The sequence below is a fragment of the Notothenia rossii genome (genome assembly GCF_949606895.1).
Source record: "Notothenia rossii genome assembly, chromosome: 1".
Taxonomy (NCBI): Eukaryota; Metazoa; Chordata; class Actinopteri; order Perciformes; family Nototheniidae; genus Notothenia; species Notothenia rossii.
The window spans coordinates 1199328-1224327 of record NC_136912.1 but is presented as its reverse complement, the minus strand read 5'-3'; the positions used below and the strand labels follow the sequence as shown (position 1 = coordinate 1224327).

Here is a 25000-nt window from a genome sequence, read left to right as displayed (position 1 = left end):
AGGTGTACCTGGTGTACCTGGTGCCTCTAAATGCATCCCTGCAGGCCTCAGGTTCACGAGGGTCTCCGGAGCAATCATCGGCTCAATTAGACTCTCCGACCCCGCCTTAATAGGCTCCGCAGACCTCAGCTCGTTAGCAGACCTCAACTCGTTAACAGACCTCAGACTGAGAGCAGGTGCTGCTCCCCCTGACGTTTAATGGAGTATTTCATTAAGTGGATGGCCCACTTCCTAAAAGGTCACGGGAGGATATGCATGTGAGAGGTTGTGTAAACGCAGCGGGAGATATGAGAGGAATAATCCTGGACTATATTACTGCCCTTTATGATATTAGCCTGATGAAACTATGCATACACCTCTCAAGAAGGCACTAAGGAGACTAATATAGCCTTGGTTTTGTATTGCATGACTGATAGTGAACTTAACAATATTAAGCAAAGACAATAAATAAAGTGATTATAAATCTTACGGTATTGCTGCATTTATAGAAACGCTCCCACACCCAAAGATGTACACTTACAAAATGTTTGGTTGTCTTTCTCACAAGATAAGTGTTTTGTTTGAGTTAATCAGGCTTTACTCGTTAATTCTCTACAATGATAATTTAATAGACGGTGACTTTAGCAATATTAACGATAACTCTGGAAGAAGCTTAGCACAACAACTTATTGCGAGTGATATTTATTGCAAATCCTCAAAAGATATCGAGGACTTTTGGACGTTTCTTGGATTCTGAATGAACTACAGTATGCATCAGAGAAGCAGATTAGGGCCCCTTTAACTCCTTTCTCTAAAATAGCACAAATAGAGTCTCTCTGTTATCTTTGTCTGCTTCTGTTTCTTCTCCCTGATTCTGTCACATGAGACAAAGCATCCTTTAAATCTTGATAACGGTCGCATCCCGTTGACCTTGTTTGAGGCTTGTAGCGACAATTACTCATCCGGCTGTTTGAGGCTAGGCCTGAGCTAACTTGGGGCCCCAAGCGACATTGTGAGATGAGGCCCCCCCCCCCCCCCCCCCCCCCCCCCCCCCCCCAACTGACAGGAGTGAGAACAAATGTTTTGGAAACAAAGTACTTTGCAAATCTAATTCCTGTTTATTATAAATATCAACAGTTACTTTGTAAATGTGCATGTATGTCGTTCAGTGTGCGTTTACAGGTGAATGCATTTCCTGCCAAATCCTAGCCTCAAAAAGATTAAAATATAATTAATGCAAATTAACTACTTCTACTACTAATCATAATCAATTCAATAATATAAATACTATATTGTTTTATTATAATATAGTTGTAATATAGTCAAGACAAAACATGCTTATGACATGCTCAAAAACTGATATTTTTTTTAATCTGTATTCAAATGTAGTTCCTCTGTCAGCAATGTATCAACAACTGCAACTGCAACTGCACACATATTTCTATCAGTATTTCTCTGTGTTGTGGTTGGCATGACGATGACTGCTAGGAGTTAAGGGGAGAGGCTGAGCATCACCATGAAATGTGCAAATTGACATAAAAATAAATAAAAAGGGAAAAAATGCTCCATGTTTTTTAGGCTGTAAACTTTAACTGTTATGTAAGCGAACTGGACAGACGGTTATCACTCTTCCTCCTGTACGTTAGCAAATAAAAGACATAACATACTTGAATGAATGGTAAATGAAGAATGCTGGAAATAACTGCATCTCGGACTGAAACTGTCTTTTCGCCGTAACCTCTTCACCTGCGCTAGTGGCCGTATCAAAGCCGTGATTGGTCAGATGTTGATTCATTGCAACGGTGACGGGTCACAGACGTGTTCCCCTTGTCACCTCTCACTCTCGCGTGTCAGCGGGAGACTGCGCACAAGCCGAGCTCATGAGCCGAGGCCCCCTGCGCAATGTGAGGCCCCATGCAGCCTGCACGATCGGCCTGTAGGGGAGGGACTACAGCCAGCGATCATCGTTTGGACGGAGCTAAACAGTCACTGTATAAACACACAGCCGGACACACACACACACACACACACACACACACACACACACACACACACACACACACACACACACACACACACACACACACACACACACACACACACACACACACACACACTCAGAAAGAAAGAGGGAGAGCTAAAATCTAAAATAAAGTTGAGTAGGCTGGCTGCTTCGTGAGTAGAGTACACCAAGGTTTAACTTATGTGTGGGAGGGAGGGGAGGCAGGGAAGGAAAACAGAGTTGCTGCTCTTAGTTTGGTAATAAAACACCACCAGAGTGTGTGTGTGTGTGTGTGTGTGTGTGTGTGTGTGTGTGTGTGTGTGTGTGTGTGTGTGTGTGTGTGTGTGTGTGTGTGTGTGTGTGTGTGTGTGTGTGTGTGTGTGTGTGTGTGTGTGTGTGTGTGTGTGTGTGTGTGTGTGTGTTGCAAGGTTAAGAAAGCTAAACGATTTTGCAAGGTGATAATGCACACGGAGTTCAAGAGCTGCAGAGACACACTTCACCTGCCGACTTTATAATATCACACACACACACACACACACACACACACACACACACACACACACACACACACACACACACACACACACACACACACACACACACACACACACACACACACACACACACACACACACACACACACACACACACACACACACACACACACACACACACACACACACACACACACACACACACACACACACACACACACACCCTTCTTATCCATGCACTTCAGCGTTTAGCAGCTCGATGACTTCCCTGTGTGTGAGGGACTCTCATGGCCTGAATAACAGGGCGAGTGTGTCTAACCTGAAACAACCCAAACTAAAGTAAAGTAGGAAGAAGCAGAACCCTCTGCACAGGGAGGGAGAAGCTGAATAAAACCACAAATTAAATTAAATAAATGAATATTATTTAAAAGAAATAGCAAAAGCAAGAGGATTTTTTAAAGTACAACATCCTTTTGGGACATTTTTGAGATAGAACGTGTGGTTTTTAAAACTATTGCTGTATGATCATCTAATGTACATGTCTTTCTATGTTTTTATCTGAGGTATAACTGTCAAATGTTATTTTGTACACATGTTATTCTTTTAAACGGCCTCCATCCTAGCCTCAAGGCCTGCAATGGAAAAAAGTGACTTCACTGAAATATCGAGAAACATTTTACAATTATTTTCAAATAATTACCTGATTATTTTCTTAATCAATCAATCAATCAATCAATCAATCAATCAATCAATCAATCAATCAATCAAGTGTTTGGTTTATAAAACATGAGACAACAGTTCAAAGAGTCTGAGCTGTAAGGGAAGCACAGCGTTGGTTGTAAAATGAAATTGTGTACAGAAATGATCATTTCCTCTAATATGACAGACAGAGATGTTACACAAAAAGAAAGGCCAGCTTTTAGATTTTACCGTAGCTTCTTATTTTGACCAGGAAGTGTGAACATCTTGGTATATTTCATGTCTGCATCTGACAGTAGGCCATCATAAGAACATATTCTCTGCAATCAGCTGGTAATAAAATGTGTGCATATGTCAATATTTGCCGAATAGAGTTGGAAAATATTGGCACGATCCAAAATTGTGCATGCCTAAATGGCCGTCATCCATCAGTCTGAATTACTATCACTCCTACACAAACTGTATTCCACAGTTACTGCAAGCCTCTGCTGGTTAATATTTAAAAATAGACTATGCTGGTTTTCTAATTGAGTGTGTGTGTGTATGAGAGCTCTTGTTATTCTACCTTTGTGGGGACCATCTGGAGTGTAAGGACATTTTTAGAGTCACCTAAATACTTCTTCTATCCTTAAAGGGTTTGTATTTTAGTTTGCAATCAGTAGAAAATGTATTGTGTGTTTTAGGGTCCTCAGAGGTGGTGAATTACAAACATGTTTGAGTGTGTGTTAGTTTGTTATTTGACCTTTGTGAGGACCATCTAAAGTGTAAGGACATTTTTAAAGGCACCTCAATTCCTCTTATTTTCTTAAAAGGATTATAGTTGACTTTGGGATTAAAGTTAGTGTGTTATGGGTTTGGGAATGGGTTTGTTTTAAGGGCCGTAAAAGTAAAAAAGTACAGTGTGTGCTTGTTTTGTTATATATGTGAGGACCAATTATTGAGAAACAACCGGTTCTGTGAGGACATTTTTGGTTTTGAGGAACTATTAGGTGTGTATGTGTGTGGTCAAAGGGTCAGTGTGGGATTGTGCTGATTTCACAAAGAATAAAAGCCTTTCTCCTCGTCCTTGGATGATTTAATTGGCAGGTCATTACCACTTTAACCTCTGAGTGCTTCCCCCCCACCTGAACCACACACACCTTTGAGGTGAAACATCCACTGAATATAAACGCTTTCACTCGATGTCAGGAGAGAGGGCGTGCAAATAATAAAAAAGGAGAGGATGAACCTTGTAAAGAGGAGAAAGAAACAAGGACACAGGGATGTTTAAGGGCAGAGGTGAGGACAAGGGAGGGAGGTTAATACAAAAGGAGAGATGGAAACAGAGATTAAAGAGGAAGTGATGCAAGGCGGGAACTTTTGATAAGGTCACGTGCAAGAGGGAGGACGAAAAGTGTGACACACCATCTGACAAGTGAGGTCATTCTTTAATTTGTCATAGCAGTCAAAATACTGTGTATGCATGATATTGACGTGATACTGTACGGTATATTCTGCTATATATTTGTAAATATTGAAATATAAATGAAAATAGAATGTTTTAATCATCTTTTCTGCAGCGAAATATGTTTAAACCACTGATATTAGTTTCTTTTTGCAACCAAATGTTACTTTCTGGGGAGTTTTTTCTTAATAACTTTCTAGTTATATTTTTACGACTATCATACCCTGCTATGGTCGTTTTATGAATTGATTTAGAATGACTTTATATTACTTTATATGAGATACATTTATATTGTAGAAGTCCAGCAGGGTAATTTCCACATATTAACCCCACTTAGATTTCTGAAGTAAAAAGCAGATATTAGGCTATAAAGGAACTACAGCACGGTCACATGACTTCACTTCACCAATGCTAAGCTAAAGGAGGCTACTGTTGGGCTATAAAGGAACTACAGCACGGTCACATGACTTCACTTCACCAATGCTAAGCTAAAGGAGGCTACTGTTGGGCTATAAAGGAACTACAGCACGGTCACATGACTTCACGTCACCACCGCTAAGCTAAAGGAGGCTAATGTTGGGCTATAAAGGAACTACAGCACGGTCACATGACTTCACGTCACCACCGCTAAGCTAAAGGAGGCTAATGTTGGGCTATAAAGGAACTACAGCACGGTCACATGACTTCACGTCTCCACCGCTAAGCTAAAGGAGGCTAATGTTGGGCTATAAAGGAACTACAGCACGGTCACATGACTTCACGTCTCCACCGCTAAGCTAAAGGAGGCTAATGTTGGGCTATAAAGGAACTACAGCACGGTCACATGACTTCACGTCACCACTGCTAAGCTAAAGGTGGCTAATGTTGGGCTATAAAGGAACTACAGCACGGTCACATGACTTCACGTCTCCACCGCTAAGCTAAAGGACGCTAATGTTGGTCGTGATGGCGTTTAGTCGTCTCATTTAGACACTTGTCACCTTCATTTTAAAATCCACCAGTTTCGTAGAACAAAACAAAACGTTAAAATCTCTTCAGCTTGTGTTAACCACAGACCTGATTTCAGGTTTAGTTTAGGACTCATTCCTGTTATTGCCTTTTTTGATATCAAACAAAATGATGACATATAAAGGCTGAAAATATATATTATGAAAGTGCTACATCTGTGAGAGTTTCTACTTAAGTTTGTGATTTAAGGCTTCTGCAGTCTCACAAAGTAATGCAGTAACGTGGGCATGGCCGTGAGTGTGTGTGTGTGTGTGTGTGTGTGTGTGTGTGTGTGTGTGTGTGTGTGTGTGTGTGTGTGTGTGTGTGTGTGTGTGTGTGTGTGTGTGTGTGTGTGTGTGTGTGTGTGTGTGTGTGTGTGTGTGTGTGTGTGTGGTGGGGTGATTCGGTGCAGGCTGCGTTGGTTGCATGAATACAAAAGTTGTTTCTCTGTAGGTGGCATGGAGATGGTAACCAGAGCAACAACATCTACTAACTGTTAAACTGTTACTACACACACCTCTGCACGGGGGGAGGAGAAAACGTCCATCTTCGGCTTCACCGTCTTCCTAAAACACAAGAGAGATATAAGAGGGATTTAAAAGAGATAAGGCGACGGATAGAAGACAGCCACAAACGCTGGAGGTGCAATCTATAATAAAAAACATCATCATTTTATGGAGGAGCAACATCTGACCTCTAAAGTCTGACGTTCTGCACTTTAATTTTGTCTAAATTAGTGCACTTTTTTATTTTTGTATTTACTCTTCAGGTTTTAAACACCAAGCGACAAATAAATGAACAGCTCAAATGTTAACATTATACTTCTAGGGCTTTTATTGTGAAAAGTAAACTCTAGTAGCTCCTTTGAATTACTCACGTGTTGCTTTTATAACCATTTCAAATTAAAACATTTAAAGCAAGAAGCATCCAAATGTAACCTTGTTTGTAATAAGATCCCACTACTGGACACCACATAATATTTACGTATTATATAAATATTCATGACAACAACATGCAAACTAGTCTTTGTAATATGTTCTTGTTTTTGTTCAGTCATCCTGTTTTTTAGACTTAAGCGGACGTTCGTAAGACTTGCCTGCAAATTGCATATGTCTAGCGCTTTTATTGTGAAAGGTCAACTCTAGTAGTATTAAGTGTTCCTGTTTTATAAATCTCTCAAATAATAGGCACAAGTTAAATCGTTCTGCTTAGGGTTAGTATTTTCTGCTTCTAGTTTAAAATAACTATCAGACGTTAGAAAGAGGAAGTGTCAGAGTCTTTGTAAAGTTCTTACTCATATAGAAAGTGTATATGATTAAAGGCAGGAGCAGAGGAAGTGATGAGAGTCCAGCTTTGCATCACTTCCTGTTGAGAGAATCCACCTTTACCACATATCCTGCTGTAACTCACCACAGGCCTGTTAGCCAATCAGGAGACAGAACCGCCGTTAGGAAAGAGGAAGTGCATGTGTGAAAAAACGGTAACACGTCCCTGCTGAGTTTTCTCAATACTTCACACAAATATCCCTGTTTCTGTGAATGTTTGTGACAAAACTGAATCCATAAGTAGGAGAGAGAATGTTGCACATCCAATCATACACAAATCTCTACTTTAAAGAGTCCTCTCCTGCTGATGTTCAGGTGTATATCAGTATGTAGTGTCTCTACTTTAAAGAGTCCTCTCCTGCTGATGTTCAGGTGTATATCAGTATGTAGTGTCTCTACTTTAAAGAGTCCTCTCCTGCTGATGTTCAGGTGTATATCAGTATGAAGTGTCTCTACTTTAAAGAGTCCTCTCCTGCTGGTGTTCAGGTGTATATCAGTATGTAGTGTCTCTACTTTAAAGAGTCCTCTCCTGCTGATGTTCAGGTGTATATCAGTATGTAGTGTCTCTACTTTAAAGAGTTCTCTCCTGCTGATGTTCAGGTGTATATCAGTATGTAGTGTCTCTACTTTAAAGAGTCCTCTCCTGCTGATGTTCAGGTGTATATCAGTATGTAGTGTCTCTACTTTAAAGAGTCCTCTCCTGCTGATGTTCAGGTGTATATCAGTATGTAGTGTCTCTACTTTAAAGAGTCCTCTCCTGCTGATGTTCAGGTGTATATCAGTATGTAGTGTCTCTACTTTAAAGAGTCCTCTCCTGCTGATGTTCAGGTGTATATCAGTATGTAGTGTCTCTACTTTAAAGAGTCCTCTCCTGCTGATGTTCAGGTGTCTATCAGTATGTAGTGTCTCTACTTTAAAGAGTCCTCTCCTGCTGATGTTCAGGTGTATATCAGTATGTAGTGTCTCTACTTTAAAGAGTCCTCTCCTGCTGATGTTCAGGTGTATATCAGTATGTAGTGTCTCTACTTTAAAGAGTCCTCTCCTGCTGATGTTCAGGTGTATATCAGTATGTAGTGTCTCTACTTTAAAGAGTCCTCTCCTGCTGATGTTCAGGTGTATATCAGTATGTAGTGTCTCTACTTTAAAGAGTCCTCTCCTGCTGATGTTCAGGTGTATATCAGTATGTAGTGTCTCTACTTTAAAGAGTCCTCTCCTGCTGATGTTCAGGTGTATATCAGTATGTAGTGTCTCTACTTTAAAGAGTCCTCTCCTGCTGATGTTCAGGTGTATATCAGTATGTAGTGTTTCTACTTTAAAGAGTCCTCTCCTGCTGATGTTCAGGTGTATGACATGTCCTGCTCCTTAACCTATAATGTACAATGTGTTGAAGTACTAGCCAATAGGAGCGCAAGTGTTACATAGTGATGTCACTATTTTCTGAACTTCGGGATTTTAGCATTTGCAGACAATTTACATGCACTAACACCTATAGAACTACGACGGAGTATTAGGGCCACACTTAGAAAAAAAAGCAGAGAGATTTCGATAATAAAGTCGTAGTTTCAGAACTTGAGAAGGAGAATATTACGTCCTGACATAACATGAGGAATATGGAGCATCTTGTAAAGCAGTACTTTAGTTTAGGTTTCTCAAATAACTAAATACTTAATCTTTTTAATCAGCATCAGATTATCATAAGTATTAGAACTTTGAAAAGGTTGTGCAAGAAACGATGTCTATTATTTCAAAGAAAGAACCAAACGGACTTGGAGCAGATTGTCTCCTTCCTGCAGGAGGACATGGCTGGTTCTGGCCGATCACGAGGCTATCGTTGGTTACCTCTACGAGCTGTTCAGAGGGGATTCTCACAAGAAACCATGAGACTTGTAATCAAGGCTTTGGATCCAGAAGGAGTCGAACGATAGCCTTGTAGTGGAATCGGAATGAGCTCCCCATTGAAATCAGGACAGCAGAAAGCTTACACATCTTCTTCAGACTGAAAACTCATCTCTTTGGACTCCACTTCCAGAGATAGAATTACTAACAAAGCACTTATATACCGTAATTTTCGGACTATAAGCTAACTATATAACTAGGGGTACAAAGGGAAGTAACACAATATCAAAAATAAGGAGAGAGGGGGGGAGAAACCAGAGAGGAAACTGAATTGTGAAGCCACAAGATGATGTTTGAATTACCGTAATTTTCGGACTGTAAGGCGCACCTGAATATAAGCCGCAGCAGCTAAATTGAATGATGTGTACATATATAAGCCGCACTGGACTATAAGGCGCACCTGAATATAAGCCGCAGCAGCTAAATTGAATGATGTGTACATATATAAGCCGCACTGGACTATAAGCCGCAGGTGTTTTAATGTTTCATTACCATATGTAAGGGTTCGTGCACAGAGGGGATTGTCGGGAAAGAGATGGCTGTTTGAGGAAGCTCCCATTTATTAACATTTCAACAAACAAGTTGCATATTTGCATAACGTATTCAAGTGTTAGCATTTAGTGCAATAGTAGCTACAGAACATGTGCTGTGTAAACTGTACTGTATCACATAGCGTTTCAGACACACACACTTTTCAACTTTCAAACTTAAACGGTGCGCTCCCAGCGCACGTACCGGCAGTGATCTACAGCAGTGGTTTTCAACCAGTGGTACGGGGACAAACTGTCTCGCTCTCGTAATGTCTGTCTGTCTTGCTCTCGTTCTGTCTCTCGTACCACTCTCGGTTCCACTTTTACTTTTGCGCGCTACCTGTCTCACTCTTTTCCGACCTCCAGCTTTTCCTGCTGGAGCCCGCCGCTTAAAGGTGGGGGGCGCGGACCGGCCATAGAGCCCATAGAGTTAAAGGTGGTGGACTGTAACCTGTAAAATCCATAGATTTAGGAGGTCCCCTAGTGGCCGTTAGCTGTAACAATCCATAGATTAGCCGCACCGTTATATAAGCCGCAGCGTCGAAAAATGGGAAAAAAGGCGCGGCTTATAGTCCGAAAATTACGGTACTAATAAAGGACTGGTTTATCTAAAGCCAGTTGAGTAGCACTTGAAATGTTTGGCTCTATGAAACCTGATGGACTTACATGATTCTGTTTTCTTCAAGTTTGTATCTTGTTGGTCGAATGCACTTATTGAAAGTCTCTTTGGATAAAAGCCTCAGCTAAATGTAATGTAATGTAATGTAATGTAATGTAATGTAATGGAGGAATGCAGGACGCAATATTCTCCTTCTCAAGTCTCAAGTTCTGAAACTATGACTTTATTCTCGTAACTATGAGTTCTCGAAATCTCTTTTTTTTATTCTAAGTGTGGCCCTAATACTCTGTCGTAACAGAACACACTACAAAAGAGGGAAATCACTACATGAAGAGCGCAGAGTATATTTGCATGTACCTGTTTAATATAAATGATATTTCTCAGTATTCGAGGTTTAAGCCCTTCATGTTGAGGGAAAGTCCGTTATCTTCCGCTCTCTTCCTCTCTACAGGCTTATCGTGTTATTGCTTGTTCTCACTTGACCTCCTCATTCAAACACGACCTGAACCCCATCGGCTCTGACTACTTTAAAATCAAAACACTATTTAATTTATTCACTTTTTATTCATAATTGCACGGGATGCAAACTGCTCTCATAAAGCCTAATGGCACCGGATTGATTCTAATGAGGGTGAGCAGATAAAAGGAGGCACTTTTCCATCTTCGCTTCTACGGGCTCAAGTTGCTTTTACTGCAGGATTTCTCATTCACAAACACATTTATGCAAATCTGTGTAGGGAACACGAAGGCCCTCAAATAGACCCTTCATCATTAATTGCAGGTGCTTCAGTTTTAAACCGAAATCATCAAGGCTGGCACCTTTTTACTGCTAACACTTTGTATAATTAGATATATCCCTATATCTGAAGCTTGGGTAAAAACATGTTTTAAAAGTTATTACATGCATTAAACTGCTTATTTTTGGACTTAATTGTATTTCTCTAAATGCTCTGTGGTATAAACCAAAATAAACGTGCAATAGTGTATTGTGTTGTGTAATTATATATATTTGATTAGATTCAACGTATTTATCATAATACGAATCATGCTTTGTTAGAGCATAATGTTCACAAGGCATTGTATATGAATTACAAATAAAATGATATAGAAAATAAATGCATATCAACATTTCTATATACCTGACCAATAGTGTATTAATACTTTCACCACTGTCAATACAGCATATACATGTAAACACTGTATTTCTACTGTACCATTTAACTTACTGCACATATTTGATGTTCATATCTACAACTAATAATGTGCAAATATACTCTGCGCTCTTATTTAGAAAGGTAGGAACAGTCATAGTGGATCTGGTATGCACTGCGTTCACGAACAGAGTTTATTTTAGTTGTTGTTTTTAAACCCTCATAGATTAAATTCAACTTACCTTTATTTACGATTCAATATCTCGCTCCTGAAGACAAGCAGCTGCTTTTTGCTACGTAGAGTTTCTGCTTAGTGTAGATCTGCTGCTGTTAACTTCTACTAGAGTGAAGAAGCTAACCCCCAAACCTTTCTTAACTTTCTGCACCACTGCGATGTATTGTGGGAAGTGATTGGCATAATGTCAATCATCACCACAATGATTTTGTGCTTCTCAAAAAAAAGGGTAATATGCAGAGGTGGGAGTAAGTCCTACATGTGCAAGTCATGAGCAAGTCTTAAGTCTTGACCTACAAGTCTCAAGCAAGTCCCAAGTCACTGTGGTGAGAGTCAAGCAAGTCAAGTCAGAGTCACCAACGACCTGCTGATGACGGCTGATGCTGGCTCTCCCTCTCTCCTCATCCTCCTTGATCTCACTGCAGCATTCGACACCGTCGATCACGGCATCCTCCTCCATCGTCTGCACTCCACCATCGGACTCTCTGACTCTCCCCTTGACTGGTTCACATCATACCTCACCGGGAGAACAGAGTACGTCTCCTTGGGTGAGGCAGAGTCGGGTACCCACAACGTCACCTGTGGTGTCTCTCAAGGATCAGTTCTCGGCCCCACCCTTTTCACACTCTATATGCTCCCCCTTGGCTCTATCATCAGCCGACATGGAGTATCATTCCATTGTTACGCTGATGACACCCAATTGTACCTCAGGATCAACCCTACCTCCTCTGCAGCCCTGCCTTCACTCACACTCACTACCTTCCTGGAGGAGATACAGGCGTGGATGAAGCTAAACTTCCTGAAACTCAACAGCTCCAAGACCGAAGCCATTATAGTTGGCACCCCACATCAGGTTCGGTCATCCACCATCACGACCATCACCTTCTCCGGCCAGGACATTACCCTCTCCTCAACAGTCACCAACTTGGGTGTGAAAATGGACGCCCATCTGACCTTTGAGGCCCACATTAAACAGCTGTGCAAAAACTCCTTCTATCACCTCAGGAACATCGCCAAACTCCGCCCCTCACTCACTCTGTTTGACGCGGAAAAGCTAGTCCACGCCTTTGTCTCCTCAAGGCTGGACTACTGCAATGCACTCCTCATCGGGATCCCTAAGAAAAGCATCCAGAGGCTCCAGTACATCCAGAACAGCGCTGCTAGGATCCTGATGAGGGTGCGCAAATATGATCATATCACCCCCATCCTGAAATCACTACACTGGCTCCCCGTGGAATTGAGGATCGAATTCAAGGTCTCCGTCCTCACACACCAGTGTATCTATGGAACAGCCCCTCCATACCTCAAGGAACTCCTCACCCCCCTTACCTCCGTGCGGACCACCCGCTCCAGCAACTCAAACCTCCTCAAACCCCCGAGGACTAAGCTCCGTACCATGGGAGACCGGGCCTTCTGCTCGGCTGCCCCCAGTCTGTGGAACGCTCTCCCCGACCACATGAGAGCATCACAGACCGTGGAGGTTTTTAAAAAAGGCCTCAAAACCCACCTCTTCAATAGAGCCTTTCCCTAGACCTTTTATTTATTTATTATCACCCTTTTATCTTATTTTATTCTTTTTACTTATTTATTTTTATTTATTGCTGTTTATTCTTTTTACGATGTTAGCACTTCGGGATTTGAATGCAAATATGAAGTGCTTTATAAATTAAAGCCATTATTATTATTATTATTACAAGTCATTGCTCAGGTCAAGCAAGTCACAAGGTGCTGCACTTCTCAGAGGCGGAGCTACGGCCCGTCTACACTACAGGCATCAAAAAATCTTGAAGCTGGGCGTGTCTGAAGCTTGGCGTTTTTTTGCGAGCAACGCGACCAACAACCAATCACATGAATCTCCCGTCCCCGACATGCAAAGCAATAGCAATGTTAAAATGAAGTAAACTGGATATAAACTCTCCAAACAGGTGAACACCTACCAGTTTCACCCACTGTCTCTGCCACCTCCCTCCATGCCTGGTTCCTCCGGTTTGTATCCCGGTAAATAGTTCCGGTCGTAAAGAACCGGGTGATTTGCTACCGTAATATCTCGTTTGGAATATGAGGAAATGAACTGCGGTCTGGCTCTCCCAGCTTGCACGCGGTTTGGTTGGCTAGCGCTTGCACTGGCGGGATTTGCATAAACGGAATTTGATTGGCTGATGCCAAGCATCGAGCCTCAAAAGTTGAACATTGTTCAATTTTTGATGCCGATAGATGCTTGTGATGCTTGCAAAGCCATACCATGCTACCCACAATGCAGTTCGGCGAAGATTAAAAATCTTCTACGTCACCCCATTCAAGTGAATGGGCGAAGCGTTGAAAGCATTTTTCGATGCCTGTAGTGTAGACGGGCCGTTACACGTCCCACTGCCTCCTGGTGCTGTAGCGATTTCATGAAGTGAAAGAGAGTCCGGGTTCGAAATATAAATAGAATAATGTATGCACTGCCATTTCCCAACATAAGCATAACAGTCTGCAATGAAACGGCTGCCTCCTGTGTGCTCCACGTCCTACTTGGCGCTCCGGTAACTTTCTTGTGCGAACGAGATACAGTATCTTTTTTGTTTTCATTGCCCTTTAGGGGCTCCGTACGATACAAAAACAAATGCAAATATTACATTTTAAGTCAAGTCCTTTCGAGTCATCCGTCTCAAGTCAAGTCTCAAGTCATGAATACCAAGTCAAAGTCAAGTCTTTTATCAATGTTAGTCAAGCAAGTCTCGAGTCCAAAAATATGCGACTCGAGTCTGACTCGAGTCAAGTCATGTGACTCGAGTCCCCCACCTCTGGTTATATGTCATCACTAATATAACAAGTCCAGTCTGAATGCTTTAAAGACATTTAGCTTCCTTTGTTCGATAGGTGTTAGTGCATGTTAATGGTCTGCAGAGGTTAAAATCCACATGTGTTCCCTCCAGACGCCTCCATTGGACTCATAGGTTTACTTCCGGAACATAGTGACATCACTTTGTAATACTCACCCTTCTATTGGCTAGCGCTCCGACACATTGTACGTGATAGGCTAAGGGGCGGGACATCTCTAAGCGGTTGACCAATCACGGGCCATAGTGTTCTGACCAGAGAATCTGAACTGACCATTCAAGTGTTATCCTATCGTATCGTTATCGTATGGTGACAGGTTTCATATTTGTGTAGTATTGGGGGGGTGCTTACACTTTTCGGGTGGGGGGGCGGAGTCTCCTCAGAGCTCTGGGCTGATGCTGCTCGTCCTGCTCCGTCTGATAGAAAAACATCCGGAGAGCCTCGTCCAATAGCAGCCATGTTGGGAGACCCAGCAGCCTCTGGGGGGGAGATGAATATATGTTAAGACAAAAATATATAATGAAATAGTGTTTCATATTATTTGTTTAGTTTGCACGCTGGAAGATGTTAGCTACATTTAAATACTCAATACATAAAGGTGAGTTAACTGCAGACGGGTTAGAGAGGAAGGGTCACCTTCATGTACGTGATGAGTTCAGGGATCCTGCTCTCTGCTATCTCCCTCTTGTTGCCCAGGAAGACTTTACCTGGAGAGAAACACAACGAGAGGAGGAGGAGGAGGAGGAGGAGGAAGAGGAGGAAGAGTTTAACCATCACTCCCACTCACGCTGTGCACGGTGTTTATAGGAGAGCCTGCAGCACGTGCACATCTCACTCAGGTTACAGCGTGCAAACAGAGAAGCAGACTGAACCATTAGGACTTTAGAGATATTCTGCAGGATAGCTTTCATGCACACAACGATGCGCCTCCACACAATCAGCATAGAGGACTCTGCTGTTCCACGCAGAGACGATGAGCACCAACACAGCGTATCAGGGACGTCAACATCTCACAGTTCAAAATACTTTAAACATGTTTGCTAATGGTTTCCTAAGGGAGCACGCAGCCAGTGGAGACACTTTGAGACCTTAGTGTTACCTCCACAGGGTGCCTTCAAGGACTCAGCAGTGAGAGGTGCACACGTTGGAATCAAAGCAGATGAATTGAGGATAAGTGGATCCATCACTAGGCTTTGGATGATTGCACGTGTTGGCTGATGTGGAGCACACACACTGAACTTCAGAATAACAACAGAGTGCAAACTGAAAGACTAAAGGGAAGATTAGTGACGTCTGCATATCTAAAATAGCAGATTAAAGATACCCTGCACACAGACACCCCTCCATGCAAAGAGGGTGACCAGTAAACGGCAGAGGCACAAATACAAATAATAAAATAAATGTGGAAAAGATAATGCTTTTCTTTAAGGAAACACACTGACTTTTGCTAAATGAAACGTGGACAGAGACTTCTGATATCTTTATTCAATAACAATTATTAAGGGTGAAAAGAGGGAGGGAAAAGGAGCGTAAAGATATTTAGATTTTCCCATAATTAGTTTGAATTAATCCAGACTCTGGGACCTGAATCCCGTTCCATTATCTCTCCTTCTCTCCTTCTCTCCTTCTCTCCTTCCTCTCTTATTCCCCCCGTCCTGATGAGATCTGGCTCTGAAATGAATCCCGTCACATTTCATATTCAGAGTTTGGAGAAAAGTAGAACTTTCCCAAAATAGAAAAGCAACGATCAAAGATTCATGAAGTTTGAAATGGATTTTAGTTCAAAAGTCTCTTTATTTTCATGCATTAAAACGATCTTCTCTTCGTGGAGATGGAATGATTGTTTTCTGCTTGTTTTTATGAAAATATTAGCTAATCTTTAAAGGACTTCTGAAGCCCTGAGTCTGCAGCTCGTCCCCTAAACGTCTCCATTTCTAGGATTCACTGTTGCCACGCCCTGGCTCAAGGACAGACAAAAGAAGGAGACCACACATGATTCATCCAATTGAAGTGCATTTAATTAAAGAAGCTAAATTAACTATGAAGTCAGTTAATCAGTATTGTGTGTAGTGTGTGGGTGTGTGAACATGCATCAGTATATAAAGAAAGAACAAACAAACCAACCAAGGTCCAGTAGAGCCAAGCAACCCAAGAGGAGAGAGAGACTGACTGCTCAGGCACCTGTAGCTGAGCAGTCAGCCCAAATCAGGTGTCCGCAATCTCTCCTGATTTGGGGAGTGGCTAACCAGAGTCTGAGGTTGAAGTTGAATAGTCCATTTAGCTTATCCTTTCTAACGGAGTGAAATGACCCGGGAGTCCCTCAGTGGCAGCCATGATAAGTGCCGTTCCAGTTCTCCAAATGAAAGGAAAGGAGGTTTCAAACTTCCTTTATAACCTCCTTTAGCTTAGGAACCACTGGACCTCCCTTACCGAAAGGAGAGGAGAAAATGCTGCCCCACAATACCTTGCAGCCGCAGCATTTGACGTCACACAACAGTCGGCCGTTCACGGACACAAACGATTATGACGGAGAAGTTATATCATTAAAGTTACGGTGCTTATTAAGCATCTTAAAACGTATGTGGTAAGTTGCCAAAGTGCTTTGTTTTGAACGTTCATAAGTATTATAATCAAAAAGAGAAATATGAACGTTAGTTTTTACTGAAATGATCAAATAAAGTTAACATTTCACTGAGCTGTGTGGGGTTTGTTCAACTTTTAAAAGATGTTTGAATGATGTACACAGTGATAGGTGTTAAGGACTAACGTTTATAATAAATACATTTGTATTGATTTTAAGATCTTTTCATACAATCATACGTATTGGGATCATTTGTATTAATGTGGACCGGAGGGAGAGGGTGACGAGCAGAAGTTTCACTTTCCCTTTTTATTTCAATTCCAGCTTTGGTCATGAAGAATATGTTTCTCTGTTGTTCATAAAGCATAAAGCAACAGCATCAGAGCACGGTGCAGAGTCTCTAGATGAGTCCCTCCTTCTTATTAAACATCCATGTTGTAGTCCACTGTATAGAAAACTGTAGTTTCCATAGTTTCCCCACAGCAGCAGACGCACATTCATGACATCATAAACACGTCGGAGAGTGAAAGTCGGATCAACACTAACAGATGTCCTCACTCTGAGCTGCAGCAGCATTTAAATCTCTTCCCGAAGCACAACTCGTAGTTTTTATTAACTGAGTTATTTATTAGGGCTGAAGGAGAAAACTCCAGCTCCTCCATCATGGCTTTTAGATCACAGCAGACCAGGTACCTTATTATTATTATATTATTAAATAGAGTCGTTATCAATTTGTGTTAAAGCGGACATGTTGAAAACTCTGCCGCACGGTCCCCTCGTCCCTTGGAAGAGGCGGAGAGGTGGGTGTTTGTCATCTGCCAACACGTTCTCACTCCCAACCCGTCACATATTGACGGACGGTCAGGGCCCCTCCCCGTCACTCTATTACGGACAGGGTACCCTTTGAGAGTCAGTTTTTAACGGGCAGGGCGTCCCATAGACCTCATTGGACCCGTTCAAATCCAGTTTTGGACAGTCTGCCGTGGTTCCATCCCATTTCAAAGTGCTGTTCGAAGCTCGGCGTAACCCTCGGAGCACACTCTCCAATCACAGAGCTTGAGGACTATCACGGGGTTTGTCAAGCGAAGCGGAGAGAATACTTACTTCCGGGTGTAAAATTCTCTAAAGCAAATGAGCTGCTCCGACCCTCGGTCCTGACGGACTCCAACTTGTGTTTATTAATCAAACAAATAAATAAACACAAGGATAATGATGTGTTATTGTTGAGTAGATAACAGTGTGTGGTTTAGAAAAGAATACAAAATTAGAAGGAAAAAACGATGAAACAATACAGAGTTCAGTTTTCTGAGCCCCTACTCTCCCCATAACTGACGGCAACTAAAGTCTGACATTATTCAATTAAAATAAAAAGGTAAAAACAATAAGTGTGGCTTGATATTGAGTTAGAAAAGGTTGATAAACGCTGTGAGAATGGATCTGAGGAGAGCATTTCGCCGCGATCCCAACTCCTCTATTACCAACATTCAGGGAGCTCTATGCAAGTCAATGGGACTCCCTGATAGTTGAAAACTGACTCTCAAGGGGTACCCTGTGCGTAATAGAGTGACGGGGAGGGGCCCTGACCGACCGTCAACATGTGACGGGTTGGGAGTGAGAACGTGTTGCATCTGCTGGTGGACTAACTGGAGAGATTTACAGAAGGAGCAAACGCTCGCCAAGGAGAAGAAGAGCCAGAGCGTCCACAGCGGAGAATAAACAGAAGGGCAACCATGCGCGGGAAGTCTTCTTCGCTGCTTTTGTTGTTTGTTTTGCAGGCGCCACTTACAGGCCTGGCATATGCACTACAGCGTCTCCAGCGCTTTGGAGCGGTCTCGTGTGAACGGACGCGTTTCTGGCGCCTGTTGCGTGTGGACGGAAGACTTTTTTTGATAGCGATTGCGGTCCGTTTGCGTCATCGTCCTCGTGTGGCTCCAGCCTTAGTATCCTGAATATTATGGTATCTCCGGATCCTGGATCAAGACCATCATGTCGATCACAGCACAACAGATTCACATTGAGTCTGTTCTCTTAACTCTTAAAGTCAAATGGTACAAATCATGAGCATCTGAGGACTCTGATTTAGAGATTTTTTTCACACTAAAACTGCAAACATGTAAGTAAAACATTTATAAAATGTTCACAAACACATTAGAGTGAATCAAAAATAAAGACTTATAGGGGATTAGTTTGCATTCTTAATAGCGCTTTTTCATTATAACTAACATTATTTCTAGTTAATGACTGCAGACAGGTGGACACAGAGTTTCTCAGAGGGTTTTTTTGGGTCGCCTGCTGAAGCATTAGCAGTGAATGGCAGCGTTGTTACAGAGGAAGCAGATTATTCATATTTCAGAGGGTGATATTCCCCCTGCTGACAGACAAGAATGTGAGCGTTGTGAATCCCGAGCTCACCGGGCAGTGAAGGCATCGTGCAGGTGTTGGGTCCGGGTCTCTCGGGGTCTTCAGGGGAATATCTGGACTCCAGGATCTGGTGCAGGGTGAAATAATCTCTGTACCTCCGATAGATCAGATACTTCCCCCCGCCTTTAGTCCTCACCTCGATCACAAACAGCTGCAGGAGGAAAGTTTCAGGGGTTTCAATAGAGTGTGAGGGGGTTTATATAAAGGTTGAGGGGCTTTGAGAGGGTTTAAATAAGTGTGAGGGGGTTAAATAGAGTTTGAGGGGTTTTAAATGAAGTTTGAGGGGGTTTACGGCAGTGGCGAGCCGTGACTTTTATACCTAGGCCGTCTGACCCCCCCCCCCCCCCCTTCCCTCGAAAAAAAAAAAGAGTTATTACGTGACAGCGTATACTTCAGCGGAATATCAAACCAACGGCCCGGGGTGCAAAACGCATCAATGACAGCGACCCTCTACCACACAAAACAACACCTGTAAATAACCCAATTTGTGTTCTTCGAAATTGAAAAGGCTTTTGCATTGTGTTTGTTAAGTTGTCGTTGCTATGGAAACAAGAAAAGCTTCACACCGGGCCGAACTTGTCATAAAGTCTGCGATAATAAAACCCACCCATTTAGAGGGAAGATATGATTGGTCACTTGTACTGTCATTTGACATTACTCTCTCGTTCAGTTAGCGGGCCCTCTGTGAATTCATAGCTGGACCACCAATCAGAGTCCTGCATCGGGTCGGGTAAAAACAAAGGTGATGCGGGTAGGGTCGCGGGTGTTGCATAATAAATATATTAAAATAATAATAATGTAGTTTAATGTTTAAATCCTCAGACCTCTCCCCCGCGGGACCGCGCATAATCCTAACCTCTGCAGCGCATCAGTCTGCTGCTGAGCGCGCCACATTCTGAATGGCTGAGCTGAAGCTCTCTAGCGGAGAATACAGCATCTTCAATAACTCTTCCTCAAGAGCGAAACCCAACATCTGGGAGGCTTTTCGTGTCATCCTAAATGCAGAAACTAACTAACATCCCACGCTTTTTGAGCAAAATATGCAACTGCGTGTTAATAATTGCACGTTTTCACTGCTCATATATATGCGGGTTCGGGTCGGTTGCAGATCCGTCAGGTTGCGGAACTAATTGACAATATGTGCGGGTAGCGGGGCGGGTTCGGTATTGCACGTTGCGGGAGCGGGTCTTGAAAATCAGACCCGTGCAGGACTCTGGCACCAATCAGCTCCTGTCTTCACCTCGCAGAGACGAGCTCCTTTCATTTAACCCTTCACATTCAAACAGAAACTGAACAGGCAGATTTGAAGGATTCATATATTTGGAAATTTTATTTTAAATACAATTAAATCAAGTTATTTTGGTAAAACTAATGAAAAATATAACTAAGAAAATATATTATTTCAATATATTAAAAATATTTATTTTTTAATGTTTTCAAATATTATTTTGTAGAATATCTTAGGCCCTCAGAGAGAGCCTAGAGGGCCCTGACGGCTCGCCACTGGTTTACAGTAAATAACGTTTGAGGGGTTTAATACAGTTTGAGGGGGTTTAAAACAGTTTCAGGGGGTTTAATACAGTTTGAGGGGGTTAATACAGTTTGAGGGGGTTAATACAGTTTGAGGGGGTTAATACAGTTTGAGGGGGTTTAAAACCGTTTGAGGGGGTTAATACAGTTTGAGGGGGTTTAATACAGTTTGAGGGGGTTAATACAGTTTGAGGGGGTTAATACAGTTTGAGGGGGTTTAATACAGTTTGAGGGGGTTAATACAGTTTGAGGGGGTTAATACAGTTTGAGGGGGTTAAAAACAGTTTCAGGGGGTTAATACAGTTTGAGGGGGTTTAATACAGTTTGAGGGGGTTAATACAGTTTGAGGGGGTTAATACAGTTTGAGGGGGTTTAAAACAGTTTGAGGGGTTTAATACAGTTTGAGGGGGGTTTAAAACGTTACGTACGAAGTAGTCGATGAAGCCTTTCTTCTCCTCGATGTCGGCGATGGTGGCGCTGATGGGGATGTTGTGAGGAAGCTGGTCGAAGTCACTGAGAGGAGGAAATCATTTAGATAACGTAGTCATGTTTTATAACAGGATTACTGTGTACTTCTACTGCACTACAGTTCAGAGGTACATGGTGTACTTCTACTCCCTACAGTTCAGAGGTACATGGTGTACTTCTACTCTCTACAGTTCAGAGGTACATGGTGTACTTCTACTCCTCTACAGTTCAGAGGTACATGGTGTACTTCTACTCTCTACAGTTCAGAGGTACATGGTGTACTTCTACTCACTACAATTCAGAGGTACATGGTGTACTTCTACTCACTACAGTTCAGAGGTACATGGTGTACTTCTACTGCACTACAGTTCAGAGGTACATGGTGTACTTCTACTCTCTACAGGTCAGAGGTACATGGTGTACTTCTACTCCTCTACAGTTCAGAGGTACATGGTGTACTTCTACTCTCTACAGTTCAGAGGTACATGGTGTACTTTTACTCACTACAATTCAGAGGTACATGGTGTACTTCTACTCACTACAGTTCAGAGGTACATGGTGTACTTCTACTCCCTACAGTTCAGAGGTACATGGTGTACTTCTACTCTCTACAGTTCAGAGGTACATGGTGTACTTCTACTCACTACAATTCAGAGGTACATGGTGTACTTCTACTCACTACAGTTCAGAGGTACATGGTGTACTTCTACTCCCTACAGTTCAGAGGTACATGGTGTACTTCTACTCACTACAGTTCAGAGGTACATGGTGTACTTCTACTCCACTACAGTTCAGAGGTACATGGTGTACTTCTACTCTCCAAGTTCAGAGGTACATGGTGTACTTCTACTCACTACAGTTCAGAGGAACATGGTGTACTTCTACTCCCCTACATGTATTTAATACCTTTAGTTACTTCTCAGATGTGGATGAATGATGTGAAATATAATCAAGTGTTAAATCAGACTTTAGTTCCACCTGGAGTAAATCCACCAGCTACCCTGCAGTATACAAAGTCATTCAAACTAGCTGCACCTTTACCAGCCTTGATAACACTTTCATGATCAATCATTATAAAACACATCATATCTATTATTCTGAAATGGACCAATCAAACAATGACTACTTTTACTGTCTTTCACTATATTTTGATGAGAATACTTTTCTACTTTCACTTGAGGAACATTTTGAATACAGGACTTTTACTGTAACAGAGTATTCCTACACTCTGGTACTTCTACTTTTACTCAAGTACAAGATCTGAGTACTTCTACTTTTACTCAAGTACAAGACCTGAGTACTTCTACTTTTACTCAAGGACAAGATCTGAGTACTTCTACTTTTACTCAAGTACAGGATCTGAGTACTTCTACTTTTACTCAAGTACCAGATCTGAGTACTTCTACTTTTACTCAAGAACAAGATCTGAGTATTTCTACTTTTACTCAAGTACAAGGTCTGAGTACTTCTACTTTTACTCAAGTACCAGACCTGAGTACTTCTACTTTTACTCAAGTACAGGATCTGAGTACTTCTACTTTTACTCAAGTACAGGATCTGAGTACTTCTACTTTTACTCAAGTACCAGATCTGAGTACTTCTACTTTTACTCAAGAACAAGATCTGAGTATTTCTACTTTTACTCAAGTACAAGGTCTGAGTACTTCTACTTTTACTCAAGTACCAGATCTGAGTACTTCTACTTTTACTCAAGTACCAGATCTGAGTAGGCCTACTTCTACTTTTACTCAAGTAAAAGATCTGAGTACTTCTACTTTTACTCTAGTACACGATCTGAGTACTTCTACTTTTACTCAAGTGCTAGATCTGAGTACTTCTACTTTTACTCTAGTACACGATCTGAGTACTTCTACTTTTACTCAAGTGCTAGATCTGAGTACTTCTACTTTTACTCAAGTACAAGATCTGAGTACTTCTCCTCCCTCTCACAACTTGACACCATAATAATAATAAAATACCGGCGCATGGATGGTTTAACTTCCAGTTGTAGTTCCCATACGGCCGAACAACATTAAGGGAGATGATAAAAGATCCTCACCTCTCGTCCCGGAGCTGCCGCGGCAGAGACATGATTGTTATCCCGGGATTAGAGTGAGAAACACGGGAAGAACTGAGACTTCTGTCCGGAGAGAAACTTCTTCTGTCGGATAGAGTAAACTCTGAGTCACACACCGCTCTGAAGCTGCAGAGAGAAGAGGAACATGCAGGAAGCGAGAGGTCCCTGACACACCACAGGATGGTGCGTTCAGAGGCGGGGAAATAGTCGTGTAAATAATTGTAAATGCATATTGTTTATACATACATTTAGAATGTACATTTTGTTAAAAGAAAGAAAGACAAATGTTAATGATTGAGTTTTTGGGAGAAGGGGTGGGATTCAATACATGTAAAATTCATCATTTCTTTAAATATAATTTGTAAGTCAATCATATTGTTGTTTATCATGTTGATACTGCTTCAGTACGGTATCATAATTCACTCGTTTCATTTCATTATTATTTGTTTATTTTTGTATTATTGTTTTACACACGAAATAAATCAAATCAAATCTTAAATGTGGTGCAGGTAAACAAGAGAAGAGGATGGTGCGTTAATGGACAGGGTGTGTGGTGTGACATACAGTGAAGTATACATGTAATGAAACAGGTCTGTCTGCATTGTGCGGCAGCTTGAAGTCATACATGCATCCACATTCTGACATTGCATTTCTTGGTGTGGACTTAATCACTGAAAATACAACAAATTGTAAGGCTTCAAAAAGATTTAAATAAAATAATAGTTTTAGATTTAAATTAAATACATTATTATGATTTACTCATTCCTTAAATATAAATGTAAACTTTATTTATGTATAGGGTAACTTACAGTCAACGTCAACAAAAAATAAAAACCCCTGGAAGCAGTGGCGATTCTAGAGTCTGTGGGGGCCCGAGGCAAACATTCACTGGGGAACCCTCGAACCCCCCCCCCCCCCCCCCTCCCGGAGCAGAGCAAGGCAACGAAACTTAAACTAAGAAGCAGAATTTCACGGCTGGCTATGCATGGGGCCGCCTTGAGGGGGTTTCCCGACATGTCGTTGCAGTACATGAAAGGGTGGTTCATGTTGTCGTTGCTGTGGACCTGCCTTGCCTGTTCGCAAGCGGCGCCCCTCCCTGGAAGTGACCTTTCTGATTTGTTTTATTACATCTCAGATATCCATAAATAACTTCCACATGTAATCTGTTTAATGAGAGTAAATACAGAACAAACCTCCCTCTCCGTATCACACACAAACACAAACTCTCTCCAGATGGTTTCACATTTTGGGGAAGTGCCGTTTCCCCTTTTTGTGAAACATCATGAATAACAGCGGAAGTATTTATAGCTTTAAAGCAGAACTGACCTTCTGCCCCAGCTGTGATCATCCTCACAAATAAGGTGTCACGGTTGGTCGGCGAGGTAAACATAGGACCCAAACGCAGAAGATATGTTGAAAGCAGGAATCGTTTTTTTCCAGAACTAGGCCAGACAAACAAAGTCAAAACTGGGCAAGACAAAACATAAAGTCGCTCAGAACATAAACCATCCAACAAATTCAAGAAACTTTCAAAGACAGACAGAAAAACCAGAACTGAAATGCACACAGGACTAATCACACACACAAGACACAGGTGAGGAGGGAGGAGAGAACACAATCAGGTAATCAGGCAGGGGGGAGCACAGAGGGTCCTTCTCAGGTCGATTACTTTCATTTCCTCGCTCTTCGGTCCTCGGGAAGTTGATTTGTCTGCGCCATCTTGAGTACCGTCCCATGGC

The 25000-nt window shown here is 42.0% G+C and overlaps 1 protein-coding gene across 1 annotated transcript in view; it reads right to left on the bottom strand.

Moving 5' to 3' along the window:
• The window catches only part of ncf4 (neutrophil cytosolic factor 4), a 44509-nt gene extending 19809 nt beyond the window's left edge, over positions 1–24700 (bottom strand). Inside the window, exons 1-7 of the mRNA XM_079658484.1 lie at positions 24588–24700; positions 23244–23426; positions 21145–21229; positions 19178–19337; positions 14821–14891; positions 14536–14663; positions 6123–6171 (exon numbers count right to left, since the gene is read on the bottom strand). Of these exons, the coding sequence (XP_079514610.1) occupies positions 6123–6171; positions 14536–14663; positions 14821–14891; positions 19178–19337; positions 21145–21229; positions 23244–23275 (525 nt within the window). The 5' untranslated portion in view covers positions 23276–23426; positions 24588–24700. The remainder of the gene's footprint in view (positions 1–6122; positions 6172–14535; positions 14664–14820; positions 14892–19177; positions 19338–21144; positions 21230–23243; positions 23427–24587) is intronic.
• Between the last annotated feature and the right edge of the window lie 300 nt (positions 24701–25000).